This window comes from Sorex fumeus, unplaced genomic scaffold (assembly GCF_029834395.1).
Source record: "Sorex fumeus unplaced genomic scaffold, SorFum_2.1 ptg000018l, whole genome shotgun sequence".
In the NCBI taxonomy this organism is placed as follows: domain Eukaryota; kingdom Metazoa; phylum Chordata; class Mammalia; order Eulipotyphla; family Soricidae; genus Sorex; species Sorex fumeus.
The window spans coordinates 14,228,491-14,256,350 of NW_026606075.1; the positions used below are offsets into that span (position 1 = coordinate 14,228,491).

General features: G+C 36.8%; 1 protein-coding gene across 4 annotated transcripts in view; it reads left to right on the forward strand.

Annotated features, from left to right (window-relative positions):
* TMEM161B (transmembrane protein 161B) overlaps positions 1 to 27,860 on the forward strand; it is a 69,150-nt gene that overhangs the window by 39,297 nt on the left and 1,993 nt on the right. For 3 of the 4 annotated variants that reach the window (XM_056112498.1, XM_056112500.1, XM_056112499.1), the window contains 7 exons: positions 1,015 to 1,171; positions 19,308 to 19,459; positions 20,891 to 20,951; positions 21,510 to 21,650; positions 24,488 to 24,601; positions 25,073 to 25,247; positions 27,038 to 27,134. In XM_056112498.1, the coding sequence (XP_055968473.1) occupies positions 1,015 to 1,171; positions 19,308 to 19,459; positions 20,891 to 20,951; positions 21,510 to 21,650; positions 24,488 to 24,601; positions 25,073 to 25,247; positions 27,038 to 27,134 (897 nt within the window). The remainder of the gene's footprint in view (positions 1 to 1,014; positions 1,172 to 19,307; positions 19,460 to 20,890; positions 20,952 to 21,509; positions 21,651 to 24,487; positions 24,602 to 25,072; positions 25,248 to 27,037; positions 27,135 to 27,860) is intronic. The other variant, XM_056112501.1, reaches the window with a different exon arrangement.

The window sequence follows — 27,860 nt, forward strand, 5'->3', positions numbered from 1 at the left end:
GCTTGTCTTGCATGCTACTGACTCAATCCCCAGCACCCCGTATGGTCACCTCAGCCCACCAGGAGTAATGCCTGAACACAGAGCCAGGAGTAAGCCCTAAGCCCCACCAGTTGTGCCACTTCCCCTGCCCCCTCCCATTTTTTCTGTAAATGTGTGATTTTTTTAAAATATCCTTAAGTATTGCATATTAACAATATGCAATAGAAAAATAGAAATTTTTCCATAGCAGTGTAGATCAGTTTGTTATATGCCATTGAAAACATAGGAATAGATCTCATGTCCATGATTTATTTCAACAGTTTTAGAAGGCCCTCTACAAAAATGATGTTGCTATTTTGGATTAAACTTTGGACAGAATAGGAGGTGGAAGGAAGACTGAGTTACTCACTTGCAGAGAATGCTGATTTCAGTGTAACGCCTTAGAGAGGGAATTGTTTGAAGGAGTATCAGTTTTTAGTAGATGTTAAGCATTTTAGGAGTAGAAGGAGTAAAAAGTTGCTTATTTATTATTTTAACCTGCAAAGCTTGTTAAAATTTTGTGAATTATTTGATTTACAAAATCACCAATCCACTGATAGTGTAGCTAATAGTAGTAATAGTTAAACTTTTCACAAGAAATGTAGAATGAAATTAGGCTATATTTTATATTATAGCCTATATTATGACCTTAAGCTATCATCTAGCTTAGATTATTTTTTACCTTGACATATAATTTCGTGAATAAAATAGCTAATCATCTAAGAAAATTCAGTTCACTTTGTAATCATTTGAAGTACCATTTCAGGTAATTTTTAAAATCATTTCAGGTTTGATTATTTAATTTGTGAAGTATTAAACTTTAGTTTGGGATGCTAAAATTCTCACTCTGCTCCCTGCATTTGAAATTCTCATGTTTGCAAACTTTTATGTGTCACATCAACAAATAAAAAAGTGGCTTGTTTCAATGATCAGAAAATCCTCCTAAGCTGTTTCTGAAAGTTTAAGTAAAATCTGTCATAACATTTATTTTTTCAGCGTTACATTACTTTCCAGAATATCAGTGGTTAGTGGATTTCACCGTGGCTGCTACAGTTGTTTATCTAGTAACTGAAGTCTACTACAGTTTCATGAAGCCCTCACAAGAGATGAATATCAGCTTAGTCTGGTGCCTGCTTGTTTTGTCTTTTGCAATGTATCCTTCCCAACGTCATTAATGCTAATGTATAAATTTGTTTTTTGCAGCTAACATCATTAGAACTAATCTCTGATTAGGAAAAGATTTTGGACCATTAGAGAATTTTTGTTATTGTTGATGTGATCTTTGTTGAAAACTTTTTCCCAAAAAAGTGGTAAATGTTCTTAAAAGCAAAATATTATGACAGATGGCAGTTTCTTTTGACATTGGAGCCATAAGGACCTCTTTTAGGTATTTCTTTGATTTTTTGCATCAGTTATTTAAAGAGTATGTGGTTGGGCAGAGACAGTATGGGAGGTAAGGCATGTGGTTGACTTGAGTTATGCTGAAACTTAACTAAATTAGAGACACGTAGTTCTTTACAGAAATTTTCTTTTTTAAATTTTATTGTGATTTTCTTTTCTCCTTTTTCTTTTTCTGGAGTGGTTGTTTAGATACTCAGGTATTGAATCACTTTAGTCTGGTTCTCTGAATCTCTCATGTATTTTTGTATTTTTTAATTTTTTATACTAGAAGTTACCAGCTAACTTACCTTCCTCTCTCCCTCCCTCATCCTCATACATGCAAGGCACATAATCTATTGCCGAGCTGCATCCTTGACCCTCTTTAACTTTGAGTTTTAATAAGTTCCTCCTGAAACCTTCCTCTTAGTCATAAAATCTATTTGACTGCTTTATGATTACATTGTCTTTTCTGTTATTTGATATTTTAAGAGTTCTTCCTGTTGTTTCTCTGAGTTGTGTCTGTTTGGTTCGTTTGACCATCTTTCTTTTTAAAGACTTGCCTTGGAGAGTTCTGGTGGCCTCTATTTAGCCAAATGTTACCCTTTGGGGGAGTACTGCATCAAAATCAAATTATTTCTTGGTTTTCTTTACTTTTCTTCTGTGCAGCCAGTTACTTGCTTTCTCTTCTCAAATTTTACTGCTTTGTATTTTCTCGTTCACTGTACTTATGTACTTAAATATATATATATATCTTTACTGTCTTTTTGGTGGGGATTAAGGTATGACTGAAAGCAGTTTAATGGACTCAGTTTACTGGTTTTATACAATTTGTTGGTTTTGTTTTTCCTTCCTTGAGATTCTCAGTTTTGTCTTTCTCAGAAACTTTTTTTTAATTGGTTCACCCTGAGATACAGTACAAAGCTTTCATGATTGAGTTTCAGTCATAAAATGATTGAACACCCATCCCTCCACCAGTGTACATTTTCTACCACCAATATCCCCAGTATCTCTCCTGCCACCTCTACCCCACCCCACCCCCTGCCTCTGTGGCAGACAATTTTCGTCTAACTCTCTACTTATGGGCATTATGGTTTGCAATACAAATACTGAGAGGCCATCATGTATGGCCCTTTATCTACTTTGAGCACACATCTCCCATTCCGAGTGATCCCTGCAACCATTATTGACTTAGTGGTCCTTCTCCCCCAGCTCATGAGGCAGACTTCCAAGTGTGGAGCAGTATTCTTGGCCCTTGTCTCTACTGTCCTTGGGTGTTAGTCTCATATTATGTTATTTTATATTCCACAAATGAGTGCAGTCATTTTATGTCTGTCCCTCTCTTTCTTACTCATTTCACTTATGATACTCTCCATGTCCATTCATTTGGCATATTTCATGAGTTCATCTTCCAAACGGCTGTATAGTATTCCATTGTGTAGATGTATCAGAGTTTCTTTATCCAGTTCTCTGTTCTTGGGCACTAGGATTGTTTCCAGATTCTGGCTATTGTGAAGAGTATTGCAATGAACATACAGGTGCATATGTCATTGCACCTGTGGTGTCTTGCACCCCTGGGATATATTCCTAGAAGTGGTATTGCGGTGTCATATGGAAGCTCAATTGCTAGTTTTTTGAAGAATGCCCATATTGTTTTCCAGAAAGGTTGGCATTCCCACCAACAATTATAGAGTCCCTTTCTCCCAATGTCCGCGCCATCACTGGTTGTTTCTGTTCGTTTTGATCTGTGCCAATCTCTGTGGTGTAAGATGATAGGCTCATTATTGTTTTGATTTGCATCTCCCTGATGATTAGTGATGTAAAGCATTTTTTTCATGTGCCTTTTGGCCATTTGTGGGGTTTTTTTTTTTTTGATTAGTGAGACATCATGAGGGTACAGTTGTAGATTTACAATTTTTTGTGCTTGGGTTTCAATTATACAATGATCAGATACCCATCCCTCCACCAGTGCCCATTTCCCACCACCATGGGAATTGTGTTTCTTTTTTGAGGAAGTTTCTGTTCATTTCTTTTCCCCCTTTTCATGGGGTTGGAGGTTTTTTTTCTTGTACGTTTCTACTAATGTCTTTTATATCCTGGATACTAACCCCTTATCTGATGGGTATTGGGTAAATAATTTTTTCATTCAGTGGACTCTTTATATTTTGGTACTGTTTTTTTTTGAGGTGCAGAAACTTCTTAGTTTAATGTAGTCCATTTGTTTGTTTTTTTTCCACTTACGTGGTCAGTGGTGTTTTCATCCTTAAAGATGCCTTTAGCTTCAATGTCATGGAAGGTTCTGCCTACATTTTCCTCCATAAACCTTATAGATTTAGGTCTGATATTGAGGTTTTTAGTCCACTTTGATCTGACTTTTATGCCAGGTGACAGAGGTTGGAGTTCATTTTTTTGCCAGTAGCTGTCCAGTTTTCCCTCCCATAAACTTTTTTTTAATTGATCACCGTGAGATAGACTCACAAAACTTTCATGAGTGAGTTTCAATTATACAATGATTGAACACCCATTCCTCCACCAGAGTACATTTTAACTGAAATGTCCAGTTTCTTTGTGCTCAGAAGCCACTCCTGGTTATGTGCTTAAGGAACCATATTCAGTACCAGTGATCACAGGAGGGTCTGTTGTTCAAGGCAGGTGCCTAATCCCTGTACTCTCTCCAGCTCCTTTCTCTTGAATTCTTAAATCTCTGTACTCTCTCTTTATCCCAATATCTTTTTTATTTCTAAGGATATTATAGTATTGTCTTTTAACTATTATTTATTCTGGGGGTTGTGGGGGCAAACCCAGCGTCTCACACTTGGTAACCCATGTTCTCTCACATCTTGGCCCTATCTTTTTTTTTTTTTAACTTTTAATCACTGTCATGTTGGAATTTTCTTAGATGTCTTATAAACTTTGCTTATCTTTTTTTTTTAATTTAAGAATGCTCTAAGAAAATTGAAAGTTTTGTGCAAATGACTGTCCAGTGTCAGTTTGTGACCCTTTTGTGGATGATTGAATACGGATCTTGTAGTATCCTTATGTAACATAAATATCAGTGACTTCAGGTTGTTAGGCCAATCAATTCTCTCCAGACAAGAGTCTATTCTTCCATCTGTGGGTGTAATTCTCACAGCCAGTATTTTGAAAGCCAAGGAGGTTCAGACACAGGATCTAGCCTTGAGCATAAATTCAAATATATGTGTATATTTTTACCCCATTCCTTGTTTTTATTGCCTAATGAAATTAGATGTTTTCTCTTTTTATTTTCATGTCTTTATATGTAAGAATTCAAGATTTGGTAGAGTTGGTGAAGGGCTATCACCAAATATGTGTGATTAGGCAAGACAAAGAAACTAAGCATATAATAATGAAGAGCATATAATAGTAAAGACATTAAACCGATCATCTATTTCATTCACATTGAACTCTGCTTCTTTCATAATGCTATGCCAGTTTTTGACTGTTCCAAGGGTTCTATATGAATAAATTGACTTTATTACCGGGTTCTTCCTCTTCTAGAGCTAGTATATTAGAGGAGTCTGAAAACAAAATCAGTTATTGCTTGTCCCTCTGTTTTCTCATCTTTAAAGTTTTGTTGCCATTTCTTTTTCCATTCTTTATTTTTAAGAGTATTCACTTCATGTGTGGTTTATTAAGTCAAATTTGGGGTGTGAAGCACAATAAATAAATAGATTTCTTACATATTTTGTGTTCAATTGGAGACTGCTACAATTTGACATTCAACACCACTGTGTGATCTCTCTGTTGGCTTATCACAATTGATTTAAATATAATTCAGTGCAGAATGCCCTGAATAAAGCTTACAGGTCAGCATCTTCACAAAGAATAAATTATAAATACTGACATGTTTTCACTTGAAAGGCATTCTTATATAGCTGGTATGGAACTAATATAAAGAATAAGTTAGTCCAGCTTTTAAATAGTACTATTAATGGGGCCAAAGAGATAGCGTAATGAGTAAGGTGCTCGCTTGCCTTGTGTTTGCATGATCTCTGAGCAGAGAGAAGTAAACCCTGAGTAATAAAAGTTTAGCCCTAAAAATTTTATTTTATTTTATTTTATTTACAGGATTTAGCATTAAATATATGAAATGCCTTTGAGGGAGAATTAAAATCCCTAGAAATAAAGTGTGAGGGCTGAGCTTTAGTACAGTTAGAAGAGTATTTGCTTTTGCATATTTGATCCTGGCATCTCTTATGATCTCCCTGAACATCTCCAGAAGTAATTCCTAAGTGTGGAACCAGGTGTAACCCCAGGGATCACTGGGTGTGACCCAAAAATCTCTCCCCTCTTCCCTAGAAAAAGAGAAAGTTGAATGAAACACAGAAAATATTGCAGTAAAACGGTATTGATACTTGTGTTTTGTTACTTTTTCTATACTTTGGAGTTCATGATTTATAGATGAATTAAAATCTTACAGTATTTATGTAGGAATGCATATTCTTGAAATCCTGTTCTATTTAATGTAATGCTGCTCTTGTTACCACAGACATTAGAAAAATATGCTTAATAGCTACTCAAGTTATTGTTTATGTGAATACATTTTATCTTTCATTTCACTATTAGTGCTCAATAGTGTGAGAGTAAAGGTCTCACACAGTCTTCAGCACTGAACTGGCTGTGCTTAGTTTAAAGTAGTGCACTTATGAAAGGCGCCAAACAATAGCATCCCTGCAGGAACCTCGTTGCAGGCTGTCTCCCCATCCCAATAAAGACTGAGTTCTGAAGGACTTTAGAATCTAAGCTATTTTCAAGCCAACTTTGACCCTCCACAAAGGGGGAAGGGATGGAGGAAAGTAGAATCTTGTGTAAGCGTGGGTGATTTTCTTTTTAAAAACTTGTAGCAAGTGAAAAATGACACACTGTTTATATTGGCATGCAGGAAGACTATTAAATGCCAGGTGTCCATATTAACACCAATGAGAAGTCTGTTTCTAGCATATCTTTTATCTTAGTTATAACATATCTGGTATGCCTTTCATACCCATGAACAGTCTAGTTGTAGTGACCTCTGTCTGGCTTCTCTTTATTTTCTTATTGTACATGCGTACTTATTAGTCAAACACATGTCTCCATTCATTACATAGGACAATGGCTCTACTTAATTCCAGAGTCACACATAGCATCAATTGATTCAAAATTATTTGTGGTTGTTACTGATAAATGTTCTTTGTTAATATGGTCCCACGTTTAAGCACATAAAACCTAAATAATTTATTTTAAAGTGAGGAAAAAATTGTTTTAGTGCTCTGCTCATTTTGTCTTTCTCCTGCCCTTAACCCCATCAGTTTTATTTTGCATTTTTTAGTACCATAGTTATGCCTACAAACAAATATTGAAGGCATGAGAACACCATTTTTTAAATGTGTGATGCAAAAGTTCTGAACTGTGTGACTTGAAGCTGAGCCAACTCTTCTCATCAGCTCAGCTTTCATCTTGAACTTGTGCTTTCATCTCAGGTACAGCACCCGCGTCCAGTCTTCTAAATTCAGACTAATTCTCAGCTCTACCATCTTGCCTATATGTAATTCTGACTATATCACCAAGTCTGTGTTTCACTTCCCTTTTTGCCAAAAATACATGATATGGAAGCGATAAAGAAAAGTTTGCAGTGAGAATGTAGCATCTAATAATTTGTTTTATGCTGTGGCCCTTGATATCTTAGTCACTAGAAAGTGTTGCTGATTTTATTACGTGAGATACACAATTTTCATTTCTAACGAAAAGTAAAAATGTTGCAAAATTTGTATAATTTTTACCATAGGATGAAATGTTAACCCTTTCTTAATAATAAGCTGTATGACAGTAATGTTGAGTCAGTTACATGAATTTGAATGAGAAGAAAGCTATTCTGCAAAGAATGAAAAGTTTCTCAGTAGTCCTATTATATTTGGTTAAAGGACTGGATAATTAGTCACATTTCCAAAGTGCTTGTATTTTACCATGTGATGGTTTAAGGTACAAAAAAACCCTGTTTTATATATATTTATAATTTTAAGGCTGTGTCTTAAAATTTTAATTTGCTTTGATTGCCAGACATGCAAGATTTATACAAAGCAAAAAGTTGTGAATGGTTAAAAACGAAATATATTTTAAGATTTTTATTGTTAAATAATCAGTTTTTTATGTTGATTTATAAATTAAAAATCTACAAATCAGCTACTGCTTTTATTTGTTACAGGAAGTAGAAAACTACAGCAAAGTGTCCAACTTGCTCATTTTTTCTTATTTAAAAAGTTCTAAATTATTCTTTACAAAAATATTCCTGCTAATAAGAGCAATAAAACACTAACTCCTAAAGTAGACTGTAAATCTCTGAGTGAGGAAGGGACAGTCAAAACTTTGATATTTTAGTTAGAAAATGATACATTTTCTTACAAATCTAAAATTCTAAGAATTGCCTCTGTTGCTTTGCTTTATATTATTTAATCCAGAAGATTAGATAATAGATTTTACCCCCTTTGTTTGCTTTTAAAAAAATCAACCTGTGGTTGTTGCTTTTAGAAAGCCCTGACTATTTGGGCAATCTTCATAGCTTGAGTCTCACTGAAATCTTTCTTTGTGCAATGTGAAATAAACGTGTCATGGCTTTTTGGGTTATGTGTAAAAACTTAGGCTTTCTTTCTTTTTTTAATTTCTAAGTTGAATTTTTCCAGAGATTCAGTAAGACACTTTTCTTGCATGCATCTAACCTGGTTTCAACCCTTGGCACTGCATATGATCCCCTAATCCCCATCAGAAGTGACCCCAGAGGACAGGAGCAAACCCTGAGCACAATCAGGGTGACCCCCAAAGCACTCCCCACTCCCACCCCCAGAAAGTGTTGGATTTTGATATCTAAAAGAAAAAAAGTTCTAAATTATCCAGGTATTTTTAAAAAATGTTTATTATGTTAAAACTGGGGTTGGAGCAATAGCACAGCAGGTAGGGCATTTGCCTTGCATGCAGCCCACCCAGGTTCGATTCCCGGCATCCCTCATGGTCCCCTGAGTACCGCCAGGGGCAATTCCTGAGTGCATGAGCCAGGAGTAACCTCTGTGTATCGCTAGGTATGACCCAAAAAGCAAAAATTGGGCTGAAGTGATAGCACAGCAGGTAGGGCGTTTGCTTTGCACATGGCTGACCCGGGTTCAGTATCTCGGCCCCTCTTGGAGAGCCTGTTAAGTTACCGAGAATATCCCGCTCGCATGGCAGAGCCTGGCAAGCTCCCTGTGGTGTATTTGATATGCCAAAAACAGTAACAAGTCTCAAAATGGAGACATTTCTGGTACCTGCTCGAGCAAATTGATGAACAACGGGAGGACAGTGCTAAGGTGCATGTTAAAACAGGATTTTTTTTTATTTTTTTTTTTTTTCCTCTCTTCCCAGTGGTGGCTGGAGCTTATAGAGGACCGTTATCATGGTGCTGGGGACTGAACTCAGGCCCTTATACTGCATGCGTGGTATATTTGCTGTCTCTTTGGACCAGGTCTTACACCTAGACTTGGGTAATTTAAGAAGGATTTCAGGGTAATTCTTATTCTAACTTATGTACCATAGCAATTTCTTGATATCTAGGTTTCTTTGCAGCAAAAATTTTGTGTTTTGAGTATTTTGGTTGTCTATTTTTGAGAAAAATACAGAAAATTGTCAGATTTAACTACTTGAAGAGTTTTTTTATTGCTGGTGGTTGGATATAACAAGGATTTAATATTTCACAGAGCAAGGAATTTTTATCCACTTTAGTAGGAATTATCTTGTTTTTGAAAATTATAAAGTTTATAAAAAATAGTAAGCCTGAAAATATCTATGATTATTTTTTCAAAGAGCTTTATTAGATTTGTATATTCTGTTTCTATTCAAAGAAAAAGGGAACATTTTAAAAGTGTTTTTGTCTGGGTTCGTTGTCCTATAGACCTGCTACACAACCCTCACCTGGGATATATTTTTTTTTCTTTGGATTTCCTTTTTCTTGCAAATTTTATCATTTGTAGGGTTCAGTGTTTTAATTTAAAATTTTATTTTAGGCATTGATATTTACAATGTTGATTAATGGCAGAGTTCCTGACATAATTATTCCAGCACCATACCCTCCACCAAAGTCTCAACTTTTCTCCACCGTTGTCCCGGTGTCTGTTCACCCTTCACCCTGCTTGTCCATTAATATGCTTTCTGCTAAAGACCAGTTGATTAGTTTCTGTCTCCTTTTGGCATTTTTCTTTCCTTTATAACCCAATTAAGAGGGAGGTCATGTTATATCAGTCCTCTTCTGACCAACCTCACTTGTATGATACTGGTCAGACACATCTATGTAGCAACAAATTGCATAGTTTGATTTTTCTGTATCTTGGATGAGTTACCATATTTCACTGTGCATGTGTACCTTTTTTCTTTATCCCGTCATCTGTTCTTGGACACTTGGATTGTTTCCAGATTTTTGCCATTTGAATAGTGCTGCAATTTACAGATGTGTTTCTGGATAGTTTTTTTGATCCTTGGTGTAGGATGCCAGGAAGTGGAATTGTTGAATATATGGCAGATCGGTTCTTTGTTTTTGAGGTGTGCCCATGTTATTTTCCAATAAGGTTGAACCTGTTGACATTAGTACCAGCAGTGGATGTGGCTGCTTTTCCCCCACATCCATGCTAACACTGATGATGATTTTTGTTCTTTATTGATATGTTTCAGTCTCACTGTTGTGGCATTCAGTGATTTTTTTGTTTGTTTGTTTTTACTATCTGGTGCTGGGGATTGTTTTTGTCCCTACTTCTTCAAATATTTTGGTGGAATTTTCTGCCCCCCAAAATTTGGTGGAATTAACTGGTTTTAGGCATTGCATTTTCTGTATTCCCATTTGATTGGCTCTTGGTTGGATGTAAAATTCTAGGGCTGGAGTGATCGCACAGTGGGTTGGGTGTTTACTTTGCACGCGGCAGACCCAGATTCAATTCCTCCATCCCTCTTACAGAGCATGACAAGCTATCGAGAGTATCCCACCTGCGTGCCAGAGCCTGGCATAATATCTACTATATACTGTCACTGTCCTCCCGTTGTTCATTGATTTGGCCGAGTGGGCCCAGTAACGTCTTGATTATGAGACTTTGTTGTTACTGTGTCTGGCATATCGAATACATCACAGGTAGCTTGCCAGGCTTTGCTGTACAGGCGAGATACTCTCAGTAGCTTGCTGGGCTCTCCGAGAGGGGCGGAGGAGTCAAACTCGGGTCGGCCTTGTTGGCTGCATACAAGGCAAACGCCCTACCTGCTTTGCTATCGCTCCAGCCTCTACTATATACAGTAAATATATATCATAACCTTGAATTGATTATGTTGGAGTGATAGCACAGCGGGTAGGGCATTAGCCCAGCAATCTACTGAGACCCAGGTTTGATTCCTCCATCCCCCTTGGAGAGCCTGGCAATCTACCGAGAGTATCCTGCCCGCCTGGCAGAGCCTGGCAAGCTCCCTTTGGCGTATTCGATATGCCAAAAACAGTAACAAGTCTCACAGTTGAGATGTTACTGGTGCCTGCTCGAGCAAATTGATGAACAATGGGAGGACAGTGCTACAGGCAGTGGACAGTGCATAAAATTCTAGGTTTTCCATATTTTATAATTTTGAAGACATGCCTCCTAGCTTCAAAATTTGCTATTAAGAAGCACAATATTGTGGTCAGGGATTTTACTTAACCAGTAGAGCCCTTGCCTTGCCTGTGTGAAACCCTGTGGTCAATCCCTAGACCTGCTCTCCTTCCATCTCCGGAAAAACATAGTATCACATGATATTTAATCCTTAAACTTAAAAGGATTTCTTGTTTGTCTTTTGAATATGACTTAGAGTTTTGATTTATTTTTCCTCATAAGTTTTTTGTGAACCATTTTTATTGGTACCTTGCTTTACAATATTAGGTTTTTATTGAATACATTGTTCTGACACCATGCCACACCCATCATCAGAGTGCCCTATTCCCCTCCACCAGTGTCCTAAGGGCCTTTCCCTGCCATCCCCTCTCCCATGTTAACTCAGTTCTGTTGACAAAGTATCCAGGTCTGTTGGGTTTGGCTATTTACTATTCTCTTACTATGTTTCTTTATATCCCACATAATGAGAGATCTTTGTGTGTTACAACAGAGATCTGTGTTTGTGTGTATGTCGTGTGTGTGTGTGCACGTGGTGTGGCATTTCTGCATAGGTGGTAACATCACGGTCACAGTCCTCCCGTTTTTCATCGATTTTTCTCCAGCGGGCCCAGTAACGTCTCCATTGTGAGACTTGTTACTGTGTTTGGCATATTGAATACGTCATGGGTAGCTTGCCAGGCTTTGCCATGTGGGCGAGATACTCTTGGTAGCTTGCCAGGCTCTCCGAGAGGGGCAGAGGAATCGAACTCCGGTCGGCCATGTTGTCCGCTTGTAAGGCAAACGCCCTACCGCTGTGCTATCACTCCAAGGATAATTTTGTAGGAAATATTACAGATGTTAAGTATCTGCATTACTTAACTTAGGTGAAAAGTCACCTAAATAGCCACAGAACATTGACCATAAATGATACAGTTCAGTTTTGAAGAAAGCATAAAAACCTTTAGCGAGGTAGAAATAGACTTTTCTTAACATAGCAGAAGGCAACTGAAAGTGCCATAAGTGAATGCTACATTTTCTCTGCCTCCTGTTGGTTTTTGTAGAGGAGGAGAATCTAAGATCTTGCCTCGGTGACAAGCCTTCATGTATTTCAAAGGCTGAGTATACCTTTGCTATAATAGAAACTTTCACTTACTTATCCTGTTTCACTATAGATGCTTTCACATCTAAATTCTTCTCCATCTCAGGTTTATTTTCTTCAGAGGTTAAAATCTTAGATTTCTGCTGAATTCAATGTGTGGTTTGTTATCTGGCTGTACCAGCAAGTAATGGCATTGGAGAATTGGGAGCCTAGTTTTATAACTCTATTTTTAGCTTATGCCACATTGTTTTCTATAGACACTACCTCTTCAGTTTTCATGAGAAGGTGAAAAGATTTAAGTAAGAGAAAGAGTGGCATCAAAGTACGATTAACTACTAATCATTCCAAGTATTTTTGTCCCTTATTCCCATGTTATTTTTTGTGTTTTGGAAGGTTATACTTTCTTCAGTGTCAGTAGAAGACAGTTGTTACTGAGAGCTAAAAGGAAATTTTTAATTTTCAAAACTATTTCCTGAGTTGATTGGTGTATTAATCACAATTTAATAAGAAACTGGAGACCAGAGGTTAATTAGCTTCTTATGGAAGATTATGTTTAGTAAAAGTAAAACTGATTCAGCCAGGCTTTCAAGACCTAGAGTGCTTTTGTATTTACAACTTTGTCACAGCACAGTTCAAGATAGTCTATTATTTATTTAGTGAATGAATATTGTGAGTATGGTTACAAGTTAGAAGAGGAAGAAAGTTAGTCCGGGTTGGAGAAGTAATCCAAGCTTCATGAAGGATGATGGATTCAAGGATTTATTTTCCTTTCAGTAAAAAAATATAAGAACTTCTTTGTCTAGTTCTCAGTTTTCTAGAAAAACAGTCAGTTTTATTAAGTGATCAATATGGCTGATTATTTATGAGGAAATGAAAAATGGGGTAAGCTGTGTGATGTGAACATCTTGGTAAAGGGAAGTCAGATTCTGATTTTATTTGCTATTACAAAGAATTTGTATTTTAATTGGGAATGACACATCTGTGTAAGTTTATGTTGCATTATCACTCTGGAACAATTATAAACAACAAAATATAAATATCAAAAACTACAACTTTCTGAAAGTAATTGGAATGTATAGAAATGTGAACAGCTTTAGCAAGGATGTCAAAATTTGGATGAGAGAGAATGTGACACAAGATAGACTTTCTGTTACATGGTTTTTGGCCTGTGGACAGGATAACATTCAGCAGAGTGGCCAAAACTCCATTTGAAAACTTGACATCTTGTGCTTTAAAAATTCCAAGAGGGGGGCTGGAGCAATAGCACAGCGTGTAAGGCGTTTGCCTTGCACGCGGCCGACCTGGGTTTGGTTCCCAGGATCCCATATGGTCTCCTGAGTGCAGATCCAGGAGTAACTCCTGTACATGTAGCCAGGTCGTGACCCAGAAAGGGGGAAAAAAAAATCCCGAGAGTTTAAGACAGTTGTAGTAACAGAAAATTCAAGGAAAGAGACCTAGGAATTACGAAGCAAGGTGAATGGAAGATAATAATAAATGTTATACATAAGCTAAATATTTTACGCCTAAGTAACACATACAGAGGTCACAGTGAAACATACCAATAAAGGATAAAAACTGAGCAGAAATTTGAGCTCTGTGCCAGAGATTGACTTTGCATTATGACTCGTACTGAGTTTAAAGTTGAAAATAAAGTTTTTCAAAGAAATAAAATAGAATCCAGAGATTTAGAGTAGAATAGAATAAATAAAATATCTGTGATACAGTACAAAATTATTTTTAGCAAGAGGATTAGGACAACATGATCCATTCTTAAAAGCCAGCAGTGATTCGAGGCAAATATTTTAAATTATTATCAGTCATCTATTACAACTACACTTAAGATAGTAAAAATGCTAATAGTAAATGAATATAAATGAAATCTCATCAAATACTCAGATGAACATTTTAAAACAGCCGAGTGCAATTTTAGACCTGCGGAATACAATATCTGAAGTTCAAAATTAACTAAAATGAATTGACATAACAAGAATCAGTGTACTTAAAAGGTTCTCCATTCTTCCACATTTTATTTTTAAGTGTGTTACTGCTTACTGGTCGGAATTATTTTCCCTGTACAAAAGTACCTTTAGTATCTGTTGAAGGTACACTTTAATGACAGTGAATGCCTTTTAATTTTCTGAAAGCCCTTTTATCAAAAATAAAACTTTTGATTTTCCTTTCCTTTTCAAAACGTGTCCTTGTTGCTGTGGCCAAGAACCACACACATACTTGGTTGTGATCTGCACTTAAGGTTACATGTTTTTGTTTCAGCTCTTGGACAGGGGCTGTCTAAATTTCATGCTTTGTAGTTGTGCTCACTGTGCTTACATCTTTTTCAGTGCAGTGCTTACACATTATTGACTGTGGTGCACTAGAAATCACCAATTTTATTTTATTTTTATTTATTTTTTTATTAATGAAACTCCATGTGGTACAGTTGTTGACCTTATAAATTTCTGTGCTTGGGTTTCAGTTATACAATGATTGAGTACCCATTCCCTCCACCAGTGCCCATTCCCCACCTCCAATGCTCCTAGGATCCCTCCCACTCCCCCACCCATCCCACCCCACCCCTGTGGCATGGCATTCCCTCTCTCCTTTTGGGTGCTGTGGTTTGCAAAAGAGGCATTGAGTGGCTATCATGTTTGGTCTATAATCTGTTTTCAGCATGCATCTCTTATCCTGAGAGGGTCCTCCCAACACCCTTTACTTGGTGCTCCCCTCTCTATCTGAACCGCCTTCTCCCTCAGCATGTGCGGCTGGCCTCCAAGCCATGGAGTGAATCTCCTGGTACTTATCTTGGCTATTCTTGGATGTTAGTCTCCCAATTTGTTACTTTATATTCCCCAGGTGAATGCAGTCTTTCTGTGTCTGTCCCTCTCTTTCTGGCTCATTTGCTCAGCATGATACTTTCCATGTAGTACCACTTGTATGTAAATTTCATGACTTCATCTTTTTTAACAGCTGCATAGTACTCCATTGTGTAGATGTACCAAAGTTTCTTTAACCAGTCATCTATTTTCAGGCATTCAGGTTTTTTCCAGATTTTGGCTATTGTGAATAGTGCAGCAGTGAACATAGAGTGCAGATGTTTATTTCGACTGTACTTTTTTGCCTCGCTGGGATATATTCTCAGGAGTGGTATTGCTGAAATCACCAATTTTATTGTAATTTGGTGATCCCACAAAGCAGAGTGGGCAGAATGACACTTAGTACATGCCTGGTAGTGCTGCGCATCAAACTCATGGCCTCACAGGAGCTTTGCCACTGAGTCATCCCCATGCCCTGAAAAGCAGTTTATTTCCTCCAAATAGAAGTGATAACTTAGTTGGGCAGTGTTCTTGGATGGATGTCTTTTCATTCAACACTTAATGTGTATCACACCACGGCCTTCTGACCTGTAGATTTTCTGTTGAGAAATTTGCTGATAATCTTTTCAGTATTATGTTGATTGGGCTGGAGCGATAGCACAGCGGGTAAGGGAGTTTGCCTTGCACGTGGCCTATTCGAGTTCGATTCCTCAGCCCCTCTTGAGAGCCCAGCAAGCTACCAAGAGTATCTAGCCCACTGTGATGCATTTGATATGTTAAAAACAGTAACAGCAAGTCTCACAATTTGTTGTGAGAGGAGGACAGTGCTGCAGTGCTACATATGTTGATTAAACTTGCAGTGAAATAAAGGGTAAAAATTCTTGATCATAGGTAGTTGGCATTCTAGTGGAGATTTAAAGATGTCAGTCATATTTATTATCTTCAAGTTGGTTAAGACATAATTAAAAGTAAGCTGAGACACTATTTATATTCAGTATCCTAGATATTACCTTAAAAATAGAAAATGGGTGCTTACTGTTTTGACTTTGAATGTGAGGAGAGGGGTGGTTTGGCGCCACACCTGGTGATGCTCAGTGCTTACTCTTGGCTCTGTGCTCAGGGATCACTCATGGCGAACTAGGAAGGCCATACAGGCTGCTGCATGCAAGGCCAACTCCCTACTCTATCTGCTGTACTATCACTACAGCCCCCTGGATTGAGTATTTCTAAAATAAGACCACAAATGATAGCTTTATTTCTCGGAGCAAAGACGAGAGTCCTTATCCTTGCCCAGACATTTCTCAATAAAAACATCTGATTCTAACAATGTTAAAACTATTAACGTCTATTACCTCAACTCTTAGAACAAGATTTAATGTGTTACTAAGTTACTACATAAGTTACATGCAGTACACTATTTTATGTTGGTAATTTTTGCTTTTGCTTTGCTGTTTTTATTTTTTATTGAGTTAGCATTGTCTTACAGAGGTGTTTGTGTTTTAGGTTGAAGATGCTATCATGCCAGCGTATTTATTCCAGTTACAATTATATACTACAGTGCAATATTATTGTTTTATAGTTCAGATACTATATTATATCTACCCCCATACTCTTTCAGTTCTTTTTATTCCTTCCCTCCTCTGCCACTTGGCGTCCTCGGTTCTCTGTTTTGTCAACAATGTCTCATAATTTATTTTCATTGACCATTGTCTGTTCCCTTGGTTTGTTTCTTTACATTCCACCTATGAGTGAGATCATCTGTTATTGGCTAGCTTTGATTAGCATGCTGTCCTCTATTATTTTTTTCTTTTTTGGTCACACCCAGCGATGCTCTGGGGTTACTCCTGACTCTGCACTCAGGAATTACTCCTGGCGGTGCTGGGGGAACCATATGGGATGCCAGGGATGGAGCCCAGGTCAGCCACGTGCGAGGCAAACTCCCTACCCACTGTACTTTCGCTCCGGCCCCTGTCCTCCACTGTTATCCAAGTTAAAGTGAAATACAAGATTTTATCTTTTTTTTTTTTTTTTGAGTCACACCCGGTGAAGCTCAGGGGTTACTCCTGGCTCTTCACTCAGGAATTACTCCTGGTGGTGCTCAGGGAACCATATGTGATGCTGGGAATCAAACCCTGGTCAGCCACGTGCAAGGAAAATGCCCTACCCGCTGTGCTGTCCTTCTAGCCCCAAGATTTTATCTCTTATCAATAGTCGAGTGATAATCCATTGACTTTATATACCCCTCAGTTTCTTTTCCATTGATCTTTTGTTGGCCACATGGGTTGTTTATAGGTCTTGGCTATTATAAATAGTGCTGCAATGAACATGTGTGTACATATATCTTAATTAATATGTTTGTATTTGTGAGTTTGAAAAGAAAGGTGCGGGCATGCACAGAACTCTAGTTCAGTGGCTGAGAACCGTTCCCCAATAGCAATGGATGGACGAAACACCAGGGGAACAGAGAAACAGGGCCCCAGGCCTTTTGATAGTCAGTTAATTTCTCTTTTCTCTCTAGCATAGTCCGATCTCTCCCTTACAGCAATATGGTCATAGTTTTGGTCATAATCCTAGTCATCATAGTTCCCTCGTCCTCGTTCTCATAGTCCTCGACTTCCAGTCATCCTAGTCCTAGTCCCCAACCTCATCATGGTCATAGTCTTCATAGTTCTTACGGTCTTCTTCCTTCACAGAAATCATGAAGGGTGGGGGTACACATCGGTGGGGTTGAACATTGTCGTAACAACAAACAGATGTAAAGCCACTTCTTTAGAGGAAGTTCTAGAACTTCTTTAGGGGAAGTTCTAGAAAATTAACTCAAGGAAAAAATCTCATCTGAGGGTTCAGCACTCTAGATTACTAGGAGATCCGCTCAAGGGCGGGATTCCATCTAGGGTGTATTGCTTTCTCCTTTCCTCAGCTAGTAATCCATTTAACCAATCATAGTAAATTTACTTCTTACAATATTTCTAGTCATGTTGTATGAACACAGCAAGAGATATATTAAGCTTAAAGATTGGGTCTTCCTGGAGACATCTCACTATATCCCAGACTACAGAACTCAGGCCAGGTTAGTCTTCCCTAACCCCAGCAGGGTCCTTATTCAGTTGTTTCTTTTTGGGTCGTGACAAAGTTTGTTCCATGACCATGCTTTTAACTTATACTTGTAGGGCTTAGATTGTCCCTTTTCAATGTAAGCTACCCAGAGTAGCTTACGGCTTGCCCTGGGTCCTTCCAGTCCCTTCGTTGAGACCCTCCCTTTGGGGGTGTTAGGAAGTAAAGGCAACTGAGGCTTAAGTCAGGTAAATATGATAGATTCTCAGGAGTAAGTATAATTTGAGTCAGTTAACTCCCATGTTACAAAAGGATAACATGAACTGGCTTCCTGTGTCTATACAAAAAGGACATTGCTAAATAAGCCATGCAAATGACATTAAGGAAATAGAAAAGCAATATAGGATTATTAGTGCCTGATGGAAGTGGTTGTGTCTCAGGGGCACTGTTGTGGGAGTAATTCAATAAACTGATGCTCCCTTTAGGACAAGCAAAGACAACCCAGTGTTATCCAACATGTATTGGGAATAGAGAATTAGGAGTAGTATCAAAGGGTTGTGGAAGTTTTGTTTTTAATTTTTTGAGAAATCTCCATCCTGGTTTCCATAAAGACTGAACTAGGCAATGGTCCCACCAACACTGAATAATGTTTTTCATGGCATTTATGCCTGAACTTTTTTAGATTGAGCATATTGTCATTCATAAGTGTGATGATAAGTTCTCATTGGTCATTTTGATTTGCGTTTCCTAATAATCAGTGATGAGGAACACTTGCATGTCTGCTGGACATTTGTCGGTCTTTGAGGAAGTCATCTGTTGAGCTGTTCTCCTTATTTCTTGATGGGTTTGCTTAATTTGTTATTGTTGAGATTTCTAAGTGTTTTACATGCAGAATCTTAAAAAAAAAACTCATACCATGAACTGATGATGCCCATACTTGGCTTCTGTATAATGGATTAGTGGCTATTAGTAGTTTAAATTTCAGATTGTTGAATAATTTGCAGATGGTTCCTGTGATGTGCTTAATTCTAAAGATAAACTGAATGTGATGATAAAGGCTATTTTAGTCCTCCAAAAAAGCCTTGAAGCTTTTCTTATCAGTGAAAATTTATTTCGTAAAATTATTGTAACCTAGGAAAAGTTAAGACAAATCCTTTCTCTAGGTACAATTTGATATGTACAAAATTCACTAAATGTGCTTTTTAAGTTCATTTTTACTCCTGAATTGCACCTTATAGATAAGCATGTTAGAGTTCAGGTTCTGTAGAGATTAGGTATGTATAACTTCCACAGTTATTTGTAATTTTTCCTGAACTTTTCCTTCTGCAGCAAAGTTCTGTTTTCATTAACTACACATTATTTTAAAGTTGAAGATGGTGGTGAAAGATCATTATGTGTCACTTTTGGATTTTTTTTCTTTGTCAAAGCAATGGCAGTTTTGATTGTAACAGAAAATTACCTTGAATTTGGACTTGAAACAGGTAATTATACAACTTTTCTCTTGTTGTTGTTAGATGGGGGCACAGGAAAAATGGGCTGGAGTGATAGAACAGCTGGTACAAACACAGTCAACCCAGTTTCTATGCCATGTATCCCATATAGGCTCCTGAGCCCACTGGGAATGGTCCCTGAGTGGAGAACCAGGGTAAGCCCTGAGCACTACAGAGTGATGCCCAAACCTCCACCCCCCAAAAATGGTGGAAAGGGAGTAAGAAGAGATGGATGGGAGATAATGAGTAAGGGCCGGGACTTGGGCACACTGATAGTATAAACATATGGTATATGTAAACTACAGAGCCATCAACACTGGAAGCATGAGATCCAAAAATACAGCAACCATAATTAAAAATATACCTGTCAATAGGACAGGCTGCAGGGTGGGAGGGAACCTGCGCATATTGAGAGAAAAGTTGACACTGGTAGTGGAGTTGGTGTTGGAACATCGTATGCCTAAAACTCAACTATGTGAATCATGGTGTCTTCATATTTAAAAACTTTTTTTTAATGGGGGTGGGGTTATACCTAGCAGTGCTCAGAATATTCCTGGCTCTGTGCTCAGAAGTGACCCACAAAGTTCACAAAGTAATCACAAAAAATCAAAAGGAAAAGATTTTTCACACCAATTTTTTTTCCCCCACAGGGAACTTTGTGCAGCGTTAGGGATTGAATCAGGGCTAGTTGTCCACATACAAGGGAAGTTCCTTCCCTCCTGCAGTTTTTTTTTTTTCCAGCCCTAACTTATAGTGCTTAAAAGTTAGTTTCACTTTACCTGGTGTTATTATATTTTACTTCAGTAGTTTTGTTTGGGCTGGCGCTCGGGGGTCACCCATCATGGGCTCGGGGGACATATGAGTTTCCGGGCTTCAAACCCTGGTTAGTTGCATGTGCCTTACCCCTTGTACAATCTCTCTGGCCTCCATACTTAGCTTTTGGTTGGGGGATATATCCTCTGGTTTTCAGAGCTGTTCTGGCCCTGCTAAGTAGACCATAATTGGTTCTGAGAATTAGAACAAGGATCAGTGGCATGCAAGGCCTTAACTCCTGACTATCTCTCCGGAACAAATATGATAAATGGTGAAAAAAATTGATGTGAAAAATCTTTTCCTTTTGATTTTTTTGTTATTACATTTTTGGTTACTTTTATCAAAAAATGCTGGCCACTCTCTTTTTCCTTATATTTTGATATTTCTGCAATGCTGAATTAGCTCACATGGGTAAAGAGGCAAGTTTTAATGCAAATTTTGTGCAGATTCATAGAGTGAACAAGTATCAGAGATCTGTTTTCCAAAAAGCTTTCTGCTAAAAGCTCAATTAATTCAAAATTTAAAATGCTATGTTTTCTCTCTTTCACTTCCAAAGATTCCTTTTGCATTTTACCTCTGTAATAAGAGTGACTTTTTTTTTCCTTACAGGATTTACAAATTTTTCAGACAGTGCGATGCAGTTTCTTGAAAAACAAGGTTTAGAATCTCAGTAAGTTTTTTTTTAATTCAGCAATATTAAATTTTTAAAAAATTTTAGTGAAACAATATTTACTATAAATATTTACATTTAATCTGCTCTAGTTCTTTATCAAATAGGCCTCTCACTATTAAGAAGAACCCTACTAATAATTTTACACTTGTACAAAGTTAGTATCTTTCGTAGAACTCGTTTGGATTTGCTCCTTTTTAATTCTCTATCACCAGAGGTTAAGCTAAATTTATGAATCACTTATCAATTTTACGTTTAAAGTGTAGGTGGATTGTTAAAGTCGTCTGAAAGCAATGCTTGATTTTTTTTTTTTAGTTCACCAAGATCCATTATAGATAGTTAAAAAAGAAGCAATCTTTTAATAGACATTTACTTTGTATTGCTGTTATATTTATGGTTTATAAAACAGTTAACTAGAAGAAATTATGAGTTAAATTTTATACATATTGAGGTTTTCCTGTAAGTTATTGACCTCTTAAAATACATTGCTCTTGCTAAAATACATTATTCCTTAAAACTTAAAAAATTGATCGATTTTCTTAAACATTTTCCTTTTAGGGGTCCTGTTTCAAAACTTACTTTCAAATTTTTCCTGGCTATTTTCTGTTCGCTCATTGGGGCTTTTTTGACATTTCCTGGATTACGGCTGGCTCAAATGCATCTGGATGCCCTGAATTTGGCAACAGAAAAAATTACACAGTAAGCGGAAAATGTACATAAGCACATGCAGATAAATATATGTTTTCCATCTTATGAAGGTATATTATTGTAATGAAATCATAAATTACTGTATTGAAAATAACCATTCTGTTGCACACTGCTATTCTTTCCACTATAAGCAAGTTTCTTTTATTTACTTCTAAATTTTACTCCTGTATTTTAAAAAATCTGCCTTAATTCACTTTTTCTTCTACTGTCAGCATAGAAGCATCAGTATTTATGTTAGAGGTTTTCTTCCCATATCTAGTGTTGTTGTGGGCAACTCCCAGCAGTGCAGTGGGCATTCTGAGGTGCTGGGGGATCAAACTCAGGCTTCCTGCTTGCAGAGCATGCTCTGAACCCATTAAGATGTATTTCTACAGCTCCATGGAGTTCTTTTTAATTTGAAGGTGACTGTGTAATTTCAATCTCTACTACTGAGCTAAGATTTTATAGAACTTTTTTTAAAGTCAACATTTTAAATAAAATACATGAATTTTATATGCATAATTTTATTTAGATTTTGCAAGGTTTATGAATTAAATTTTATAATTTTATACATATGTAGGTTACCTGTTAAAATACATTACTCTTGTTAAAATACGTTATTTTGGAATTGTGACTACAAACATCACAATCCCTTTTTAACCTACCAAATTGTACATTAGTATTTAAAGCAGAGAAATCATATCTGAATTTCTGCAGATCATTCAAATCCCATTTATTGTATTCACTGTGGTTGTCAGATAAACTTTTGTTAATAACAGACAATTAGACCAAATAACACATTTATATCTTGATTCATCCATATCCAGTTTTCCATCTTGACTTTTTATTTTATAGTAGAAGTCTAATTTGAGAATGTTCTGTTTTGATATTTGTAGTTGATAAATTTTTTTGAGTGATACTTTGTTATTTTGCTCTTTATCTCCATTTTTCTACATATGCTTTATGTGTTCACTTATTCTCACTTCCTACTGCACACTTCATTTTTTTTAATTCTCCTATTACTTATCGTCCTCTTGGCTGTGTCCTACATTGCACCCACCATCCCGTCTTTCCGGTGGTTTCTTTTTTAAAAATTCTGGTTCTCTCTCTCTCCCTCCCTCTCTACCACATACACACTTTAGCCCGCTAACCCTAGTGTTATGATTTAAATAAGCTGAAAGGGTGGGTGGAGGGGAGTCCTTCACCAGCTACTGAAGCTGCTGTGGACTGCTCCTTGATACTCGAGTGTTCCCTAGCAACACTGCATATCTAATATTGCTTCATTCTTCCCTCACCCAATGGTTTACCCAGGCAGTGGGATGAAAGAGTTACTTTATAAACACTTTAAGCAGTTAGTGGTGGTTTTGGGGTGGTACTTTTTTGTTTCCTTCTCAGAGAAAGTAGCTTCTTTTTTCAAGGTTTTCTTTTTTTTTCTTTTTGCAATTTGGGTTTTTATTTCACTTTCATTTTATTGTAAGTCCTGTATTGTGGCACTCTGCCTTGGTCCAAGGATGTAGTTCTGCTATGAGAGTAACACGGCTGGCACATAAAGCAGCATCCTCCTCCCTGTAACCAGCACTCTGGACTTGTTTTTATGACAGTGTTAGGGAGATCTTTCCTTGACAGGTATTCACTGTACCACCCCAGTCCCTTCTCACATATATCTCTCTTAATTTCATCATAATGGGTGTGGGTGTGTGTGAGAGAGAGACCTGAAGTTTAGCCCTTCATCATGGTACATAATACAATAGGTGACAGTAAAAGAGTCTGAAGAACTTCCCTCTGTTTTAAAGTAAAGAAAATCATTATCATGTATCCTCTGTCTCTTTAGGATACTACCTTGAGACTTCAGTTCATAGTGAAGCTAGAGCTCAGACCTAAAGTTATGCTAGATTAGGTATAGTGTCTTGTCAGGAGTAGTAAAAATCTTTTTGATCTGGCACAGCGGTAGGGCGTTTGCCTTGCACGCAGCCTACATGGCCGACTCGAGTTCGATTCCTCCGGCTCTCTCGGAGAGCCCGGCAAGCTACCGAGAGAGACGGCAGAGCCTGGCAAGCTCCCCATGACGTATTCGATATGCCAAACACAGTAACAACAAGTCTCATGATGGAGATGTTACTGGGCCTGCTTGAGCAAATTGACGAACAACGGGAGGACCGTGAACTGTATAGGATAGGAAAAGCTAATACCAGATATGTTCATAATACTCCAAGAAGAAATAAAAATATATGAATCCATTTATTTCAGTGGTACAATTATAACTTTAATGTTTAAAATGAGTGAATATCAACATATTACAGGTTCTTTATGAGTTGTGGTAGGTTTCTTCTGACATAGGCTTTCTCTGCTGTAGACTTCATTAGTAACAAGGTCTTTCTTGCAATTAATAAGTACAGTCTTTGAGCTATACTAAATGTATTCCCATAATGACTTCTATACTAAAAATCAATTAAATTCATTCAGTATATAGAGCAAAAAATTATATATAGGTACCTGTGTTAGTGAAATCAGTAATATGGTGGGTGATTATTAAAGAATTCTCGAAGTCAGTAGATTTTTAAATTTCACTTTGACCATTTATCTTTAACCTGTTGTATTGCCATGAACAAATCATTTATTTTTCCTGAATCTAAGTGCTCTTATCTGAAAAACTAAGGTATTGGATGGGATAGTTAAGCAAGTAATCATCAGTGTGAAGTGATTATGATAAATGTAAAATTGTGGTAACACTATAGACTAATTAATACAGACTCTAGAAGTAAGTTTCTGACTTAATTTATACCAAGTTTCTGTAATTTATTAATGGATTTTTTTTTGTATTTTTATATTTGTTTCTTTCTTACTTTCAGAACATTACTTCATATTAACTTCTTGGCACCATTATTTATGGTTTTGCTCTGGGTAAAACCAATCACCAAAGACTACATTATGAACCCACCATTGGGTAAAGAAAGCGTGCCTTTGTAAGTATGAGTATTGGGGAATAATTTACTTTTTTCAAAATGTTTTTATTTTTAAGGATAATATTAAATCACTTTATTTTAAAGATATTAATCCAAATAGATGTGCTTAAAAATTGAAGCTATGGGCCATTATTTACCCTTTTTATGATCTTTATTCATATTAATGATTATTTCTCCCAATTAAAATTAGCATATACATGTGTAAATTTTACTCCTCTCGTAATATCAGTATTTGTGTGGCTTTTTTTCTGTAATGTTACTGTTTCACTTTGTAATGTATTTATCTGGTTAGATTTCTATAACTAAAAGGATTATAAAAAATAGATCTGTTGTAAACTAGCATACTGTTTTTCATATCTCCAACTTTACCTAAGTATAGTTTTATGTATCATGCTGATCATAAGCACATAAAACAAGTATGGTAGCGTACTTTGGTCTTTGAGAGCACCATGTCAACTTTTTGATCTGTAGAATGACAGAAGCTACATTTGATACTCTGCGACTGTGGTTAATAATCCTGCTGTGCGCTCTGCGGTTAGCCATGATGCGTAGTCACCTGCAAGCTTACTTAAACTTAGCACAGAAATGTGTGGATCAGATGAAGAAAGAAGCAGGGCGAATAAGTACAATTGAGCTACAAAAAATGGTAAGATTGTATACTGTGGTCAAATAAAACACTGTATTGCTTATTTGGTAGCATTTTAAAAATAGGTAATTATTTCATCAATAAAATTTGTACTATAACTAAATGGGACAGTCTTTTTGTTCGTGTTTTTGGGGGGGGGGTTGGGCCACTCACATTAGTGTTTAGGAGTTATTTCTGGCTCCATGCTCAGGTATCATTCCTGGTGGTGCTTTGGGAACCATGTGTGTTGCCAGGGATTGAACCAGGATTGGCCATGTGCAAGGCAAACACTTTCTAAAAGATACTAAATACCTTTATTAGTTGAATGAAAAATGGAGGTAGTTGTCGATGGTTAGATGGACATAAACTTGTAACATGCTAACGAATGTCCCTTTTACACCAAAATTTTGCTGATTTCTGAGTTTCAGTGCAATTATATTACACAAATTGAAGAACTTCATTATGAGAACATCCTGTTAGGCCCGAGCAGGATGCTTTCTGCCTAGTCACAAGTTTGCAGCCACCAACTTCTCAACCTAGTCTAAACTTATTTTATCCAGAAGACCACCCAGATCTTGGGATCGGTATTAATGCGTGATCTCCCACCATCTCTCTCGTTGCTTTTAAAAAGTGAATTAGCAGCACTGCCTTCTTCTGGCACATTTTTAATTAGCAGAATATGGCGTTGGTACCTGTAAGTGGTCCTTTTGGGTTGAGGGGTGATAGCAATTCCAAATCCAGAACAGAAACTTGGTGCTACAATAAATCAGAAGATCAGCATCCCTATTCCAAGGAGAATCTAAATCTTAATGGTATCTCAGTGTATTAGCTTCATGGGATTGAAGCTACCCTACCTATTCCACAAGACATACTGTTTTCATCTGTAAGGCAGACACTTTAGCTTCTGTATTATCTCTTCAGCTCAAAATGGGCTAATCCTAAAGCAGCAAAAGTCACGAATCTGTGATCTGATTGTGGCGCCTAAGTAAAGGTCTCAATTGCTCTTCCGGTCTTACATTTCTTAAGTGCCATATTGTTGGGTGTTAATTAGCTCTGATAATGCCAAATTATGGAAGCACCAACTAATATGAAAGTATCTGTATTATATAGCCTTTATCACTTAAAGGGTAGAAAAAAATCTTGGTGACAAAAACTTTTTCCTTATAACATTATTCTTAGTACTTGAACATGAGACATTATTATTTAACCTATTCCAAGGAAAGAAATGATAGGAATCCATTTGTTGCGTTGGTAGACTGGATCACTGGATCGTTACCTGATGTGACTCTTTTGGAGATTTGGTATTAGTTCCATTAAAATCCGAAAGATTTTTACTCTTTCATAGTCAGAAACAATTATCAAGATTACTTTTTATTTTATCTTTTATATGTTTTCATATAAGTATTATTTATTAGGGGTTTACACTTATTTGTGACACTTAGTTTGATGTTTTTAGCTGACTGCCTTAAAGATTTTAGCATTCTGTTGTATATTTGAAATATAAAGCCGACTTGCAACATTTAAAACTTTTTTCTCCAATTTATAGCAAACAAAATAATTTTAGATTTTTTTAAAAAAATGTCTCACATAAAAATTGTATCTTCAAATGAACTTTTCTCAGTTTGGATGCCTTTATAAATAAGTGTATAAAAGGAAGTTGTAAAGAATTACTGCCATTATCTTCCTTTTCAGAAACAATTACTTATCTTGAAGCAATTCCACTTGAAAATATATGAAAATGAAATTTATTTGTATTTTATCTCCTAACCCAGCCAGCCATACTGAACTCTTAAGAATGTTGTTGATTGCAGGTTGCCCGAGTGTTTTATTACCTTTGTGTCATTGCACTACAATATGTGGCGCCCCTGGTAATGCTGCTTCACACAACTCTGCTTTTGAAAACTCTGGGTAAGCATATCCTAGAAACTGGAAAACATGTTTTACATTCTGCCTATCAGGAGTAATGTATTTTGTTATCTGTAAAGAAATATGCCTCTTTAAAATGATTTGTCTTTGAAAGTTGTAAGAGGATTGATAAGTTATAGCTATAAAAGTTGATTTCTTGATTTTGAAAAACATGGCTTGTTATGACATTATTCTTTTAAAGAATTGTTCGCTAGGGTTAGGGATGTGGTTCTGTGGTCAGATGCTTGTCTCACATATAAGATCCTGAATTTGATTCCCAAGGAGAGGAAATTTGCTTACTAATAATTAATCCCAGTTTTTCTGAGTTAACATGTGAGTTATCTGAATGATCATCTTTGATTTTAGTAATTTTGTGTTACAAGCAATTTTGTTAACTTTAAAATTTACTTGCAAATAAGTAAATTTCAAGTAAATAAGTAAATCTGTAATTCAGCTAAGTTTGGATGCCTTTTTACAGATTCCTGAATTACAGCTTCATTTGGGGACTAATGTTATAGATAACTTATTAAGAAACTAGTGATTTCTCAGTGGAAGAGCTCAGTGCTCCTCTTATGTCTTTTTCACATATCAGGTTCCTGGATTGGGCCATTTAAAAACTACTCATTCTTGTATTAATCATTTTTCTCTTTTTATTAAATCAGGCAGTCTGCCAAATATGAAGGTTTATAAAGAAGCCCAAAGGAAATGAAAGTGGTGTTTGTGGGGGCT